We start from the raw sequence: 6,325 nt of genomic DNA on the forward strand, positions 1-6,325 counted from the left end.
TCATCCATCTGGGATCGGCGCTTCTTTCTTTTAGATAGAGTCACGTTTAGAGGTTTGGGTGCACTAAGGTTGCAGCCCTATACACATTTACGTGGGAGTAAGCGCTATTGAACTCAGTGGGGTTTACTTTGGGGTAGACATGCGTAGGATTACATTGTAAGTTTGAAAAATGGAGCTCCCTACAACAGGTGGGAAAGGAGGAGCAGGCGATACTCAAGGAGCCTGCGAGTGTTGTAGATCTGTTTGGTACAAGTAGAATCCTATACATGTCTACTCTGAAGTAAGAGCGTTGGTTTCAACGAGGCTTCTAGCTAAGTGGGCCTAAGAATGCAGCCCCAGATAGATATCTAATTCTTAACTGCAGCCTTACTCAACCTGGTGTCCTCCAGATGTGAGCTATATGCTGGCTGGGGATGATGGGAATTGTAGCCCAACACATTTGGAGGGTAGCCAACTGGGAAAGGCTACTGAAGACACTTCTCTGGGTGCCTTCCAAAGATGAAGAAAAAAATGACATAAAGTTTAAGTCTAGTCATTGACAGAGGGTAGTATATTTAGGGCACAATCCTATCATCCTGGGAGAGCATCCCAGGGACCACAGGATTTTTTGGAGCCCACCTCCCAAGGCCATAGATGCTACTATGATCTCAAGAGGGGACGCTGTGTTCTGATCCCCTGCCATGAAAAGGACCACAGAGGCTTCTTCCTGAGGCCCCAAATACAACTTTAGGGAGAGTGTAAAGGAAGCGTTCCAGTGGGCAGAGAAAAGAGAGGCATAGATACACAGTATCCTGTGACTTCTCCAGCCTGGTCCCGCCACGGACTGTACCTTCTCTTCTTCTTGTTGTTGTTCAGTCGTTCAGTCATGTCCGACTCTTCGTGACCCCATAGATCATAGCACGCCAGGCCTTCCTGTCCTGCGCTCTCTCCCGGAGTGTGCTCAAGTCCATATTCATTGCATTGGTGATGCTATCTAGCCATCTCATCTTCTGCCGCCCCCTTCGCCTTTTGCCTTCAATCTTTCCCAGCATCAGGGTCTTTTCCAGGGAGTTTTCTCTTCGCATTAGGTGGCCAAAATATTGGAGCTTCAGCTTCACTATCTGTCCTTCCAAGGAGCACTCAGGGTTGATTTCCTTTAGGATTGACTGATTTGACCTCCTTGCAGTCCAGGGGACTCGTAACAGTCTTCTCCAGCACCACAGTTTGAAAGCTCAAATGCCAATCTAGAGAAAATGGCAACAATGAGGATGGAGAGCCAAAAATTGCCTCTTGCTCCTCCTGCTCTGCTGGGCATAGGATATTTGGAGTGCTCCTTCAAAAGATTTGGATTTCACCCTCAACGTATCCCCCCTTTACTTTATAGGCAAAAATATGGGCAGAATCCATTGGCTTCTTGGAGATTTTCTTTATAGTTCTTCATAATAGCAAATTATATTTAGTCTCTCTTCCATAATCTGAGAAAAGGCTTTGATAGATGCTGCACATTCCCTGATTTGTATATGAAATAAAACCATGCCATAGTTTATAAAAATCTGATATTTTAACTTTGCCTTTAGCCAATTTAAATTGTTATAACAATTTGTCTGCCACAGCTATTTGCTACAGCTCCATGTATCAAGACCTCAAGTTATAGCAACCAGTTGATATCCAACTCTTCCCTTTCTTTTCCTCTCCTTCAGCAGTTGCCTGCTTGCAGAAGCCACTGTTGCCATGATATTCTTATGACCTAAGATTAAGACACAGTCCCTGTTCTTGACATACTCTATGCTCTGCATTTTCCACACAAATCTATACATGTTGCTGCTGTGGATTCAGAGAATTGTCCTTCTGCAGAGTTGTAGCTGGATGTAGATACTTGTGAGCTGCTGTAAGAATAAACTCAGGCTACAATCCTACACACATCATAAACTCAGTTTAAAGATCTCAGCGGTGGCAGTAATTACAGGCATGCCTAACACCCACTGAGAATGTGTAGCTTGACTAGAATGACTCAGACCCAAGAATGATGTGCCAGCAGATTCTTCGTCATGGGCTTCTTTCCAGTCATGCTTTACTATCAGTCAGACCAGCTCAGAGAAAGCTTTCAGTTGGGTTTCTGTAGTGTAGTGGTTATCACGTTCGCCTCACACGCGAAAGGTCCCCGGTTCGAAACCGGGCAGAAACAACAAACAATGGCTTTTTAAAAACTCTTTTACCCCCCCCCCCTTTATCTTATGGAGGATATAGATCAAAATTTCAGTTGAGCAGTCTAGTTTTAAAATGTCTCATGCTTTATAAATTAATTCAAATAGACAAATAGTCACTGTTCAATTAAAAATCTATCCCATTGTTTTCCAATTACTATTTAAATTTGTAAATCCATTAAGAAAATCTATCTTGTTTCGATATGGGACTTTATTCTGATATTGAGAAATTAAATTCACTTGAGTAGCAAGCTCATGAAATAATGAAGATCTGTAAAAGCTAAACAAAGTCTGTGAATTGGTTTAAAAAGAATGTACACATTTATACAAACCTCCATTCATAGTTTTATTTCTTGTACATAGTGAGTTCTGTCAGTCAAGTCTGAATACAAACTCTGATCTGCCAAGTGTGCTCAGTCATTAAAATGATCACTCATTCTTTTTTCATACTTTAAGGCTGAAATTCTAAATACACTTACTAGGAAGGAAGTCCCATTGAACTCAGTGGGGCTTACTTCTGACTAGACATGCTTAGGATGCACTGTAAATCTGCAGTCCTGTATCTGGGAGCAAGCCCTATTGAAATCAACAGGACTTATTTCTGAATAGACATGTTTGGATCTCCCTTGCTAGCTCTTCACATTCGACCCATTACACCAAGTTGAGTCTCTTCTCCCTTTGCAATATTCTGAAAATGTGACCCTTCCTCTCCATTCTCTTGATGAAAGCTCTGGTCCATGATCTTGTCATCTCTCACCTCTTTCTCTCATCTTCTGTTGTTCCATCTTGGTCCCGCTCGCCTCTATTCAAAACTCTGGTGCCCAACTTGGCTTTGGATGATAGGAACTGCAGTCTAACATCTGGAGGATGGCAGATTGGAGAAGGCTGCCGTAGTCCAAATACCCTGCTGAAACCAAGTCCAAATATGTGTAATCGAACTAAACACAATGGGTTGGATCCAGACCAGGTTTGTTGATCTTTGGTCTGAAATCGATGGGACAAGTTAGGCATGACTTAAGACCCATTGATTTCAGTGGGAACTAACAGTCCAATCCAGGGTCTGGCTTGTGGGGAGCAATGAAGCAGATATACGTCCCCAGCCTTGCCGACTGTGCCAGCCAGGACAGAATGGGGCTGTTTCCAAAATAGGACAGCCCACCATTTAACCCATGGTGGGCTGTCATGTGCAAATTATTTAACCCATAGTGAGGCTGCGGCATGTGTGGCCACCATTTTGAATATGCAACCCCTGGTCAGGGTGTGTGTGTGTGTGTTGCATATTCATGCAAACCCAGGAAGCGTGGGTTCTGTGAGGGTTAAACAAGTGAATACAGCAGTACATATCTGATATAGCTGACATGCAATGGCATTAAGTATCTTGGAGCTGACACAGCTTATGAGATTTGATATTTGAAGCACATGAAAAACAAAGAGCCCTACTGAAAGATCTGCCCCATGAAGGCTTCTCCTCCTTCAACTGTAACTACCAACGGCCATTCCAACAGGATGTACTGAGGAAGGTGTGAGGGGGAAGCGGTCCTGATGAAAGACTTAGTTTTTTCCTCTTCCCTCCCCATTCTTTTTTCCTTGTATGTTATGTCCTTATGAATTGTAAGCCTGTGGAAAGGACTGTCTTGTTTTACTGATTTTATGTACGCCACTCTGGGAGACTTTTTGGTTGAGAAGTGGGATAAACATACTTTAAACAAACAGTCACACTCGTAAATATTGCTTCACTAATTACAATTTGATATCATGTGTTACAAGCTGTCCTCAGCCCTCTGTATAAAATGGGATAAAAGTCCAAATAAATACAGTAAATAAATGCTTTGTTTTAAACTGGTTATATGTAGTCAGTGTCAGATTACTTTCTCCAAAGAAACAGTTCTTGGTGAAATGTTAGAATGTCTGGACTCAAGCACTCCCAATGTAATGTGGGTTGCAATCCTATACCCACTTACATGGGAGTAAGACTCAGTGAGACTTACTTCTGAGTAGATATGTAGAGGGTTGTGCTGTCAGGATGCAATCATTTGCACACTGTGGGGCCCACTTTCTAATAACTATGCATAGGAGTGGGCTATTAGGTTTAGAACAGCTGGCAAGGGAGGCAATTTCACTGAAATCAGCGGGGCTTTCTTCCGGGAGAACTTGAATAGGATTACGCTGTTAGTAGCATTCACACGGCAATGTAGAAACAGTTGAGGGTTGAAAAAACGAAACAAAGAAAGAAAACGGGTATTGCAGTAAAACTTACCGCTGTCCCTCCCGTTCCTTCATGAGTGGGGCAAGTCCCTCATCATCCATTTCAGACTACGTGGAATAAAATTCCAGGAGCGCTCATACCTCTTAACGACGCCACAGTGTTCTATACGCCGACTAGCTGAATTTTAACTATCACCTTCACCCCATGACGCTCCTCCACTTTCTCCCACCTGGAAAGTGGGGGACAGACGCACCCCCAAACCTCCGATATACATTTATGAAACATAAATGACTAGGTAATTTTTTTAAAGGTTGAAAGAGTATCCACATCCATTTTTAAAGGCAGTATAGAAGCTAGAATTGTAGTCAGCAAGTGCGATACACGGGACTGGACCTGAGTGAAAACCAATACCGTTAAGGTCCTCTTCAACTAGCAAAAAAAAAAGCGCGGAGGAGGAGCAGTGGCAAGTTGATTCGTTTTACGTCATACCCAACGCTATATAAATAACTCTTGCCGGGCTCGTTTCTCAGTGTGGCTTTCAGCAAGTGGCAGAATGGTCCATGGAAAGCGGCAGGGAAATCCTTTTCCGGCAGAAGCTTCAACCTCAACTACATCTGAGCCACCGAAAAGAGGAAAGAACCGTGTTTCTGGTCCTCTGTCTCAGCTTATTCTTCAGGCTTTCCAGACTTCCAGTACGCCACGAAAAGGTCTGTCGTTGGCAGCTCTCAAGAAGTTTCTCACCGAAGCCGGGTACAATGTAAGCAAGAACAACAGCCGTCTCAAAAGGGAGCTGCATAACTTGGTTTCTAACGGGTTGTTGATCCGCATAACCGGCAGCGGTGCATCGGGCTCCTTCAAGTTCAGCGGCAATCAGGCGAGAAAGACCGGCAAATCGGGAAAGGGGGACCTGAAAAAAACGGCCGCTAAAACATCGGCGGGGAACAGAGAGCCTAAAAAGGCCAGGAAGAAGCAGGCGGCAGTTAATAAACCCAAAGGTCTCCAGAGCAGAACACCAGCCGTCCCTGGTAGAAGACGTCAGCTCAACAAGCATCCAACTGGGAAAGGTGGTTACTAGCAAAACTCCACCTTAGCCATCAACAAAAGGCTCTTTTAAGAGCCACTCAGAACTTTCTGGAAGAGCTGGCGCATCTTCAGATTTTATACACAATATCACAGACGTTATAAAACCCTTCAATGCACTGTTAAGAAAGCCAGCACTTTGCCATCAACACTGCTTGCTTCTTGAAATTTAGTAACGTTAAGAAATACTAAAATGCATGTTGTGTTCTGAAAATCTAAGTGCCCCCCCATTAATTACTTAGGTGACATGGCTAGGTGGAATGAAGCATTTTGCATGCTATATACAACCATATACATTCAATGAGACTTAGGGGTAGGCTGGTAGGACGGCAGCCTTAAAATAGTACTAGGTGACTGGTTATTCTACAAGGACCTGTGGAATATAAGAACTATCAAGGAAGGTGGCAAAAGTATAGGTAGGTACAATAGGGGTTTCATATTAAGGATTTAGGTATTTTCTCCCTCACCGATACTAATCCAAGAAAGAGATTAAAAAGGCAACAGTTGACTTTAGTCATATTCTATATGCATCATACCAAAACAAAATAGTAAAGGCGCAATCCAAAGCAAATTGCTTTAAATCTTATTCCAAAAGTAGGGAGCAACACATATGCTTTATTCCTCCACTGAACCAAATAGCGCACAAACGTTCTTAAATTTGTCTGAATTGTGCCTCTTTTTTTTGTCAGTTACATACATTCCTTCAATCTGTGAAGACTAGATTAAAGATATGCCTCAGGTAAATGAACTGCCTAAGCCAAAATATCAATTGGTATCTTAACTATTTTATTCCAACTCTCAGCATGGTATTGAGACAAAAGGAATCCCTATTGGTTTTGACAAGGTACTAAATTAA

General features: G+C 42.9%; 1 protein-coding gene and 1 non-coding gene across 2 annotated transcripts; both read left to right on the forward strand.

Moving 5' to 3' along the window:
- Positions 1–2,091: 2,091 nt before the first annotated feature.
- TRNAV-CAC (transfer RNA valine (anticodon CAC)) lies at positions 2,092–2,164 on the forward strand. Its single transcript has one exon. It is a non-coding gene; the product is annotated as a tRNA-Val (tRNA).
- Positions 2,165–4,942: 2,778 nt separating this feature from the next.
- LOC146355218 (histone H1t-like) lies at positions 4,943–5,514 on the forward strand. Its single transcript, XM_084830381.1, has one exon. It carries the CDS (start codon positions 4,943–4,945, stop codon positions 5,462–5,464), a length of 522 nt encoding a protein of 173 aa, XP_084686507.1. The 3' UTR covers positions 5,465–5,514.
- The last annotated feature ends 811 nt before the right edge of the window (positions 5,515–6,325 follow it).

Source organism: Heloderma suspectum, chromosome 2, assembly GCF_057233095.1.
Source record: "Heloderma suspectum isolate Gila_16-S chromosome 2, 16-S_ref, whole genome shotgun sequence".
Classification (NCBI taxonomy): Eukaryota; Metazoa; Chordata; class Lepidosauria; order Squamata; family Helodermatidae; genus Heloderma; species Heloderma suspectum.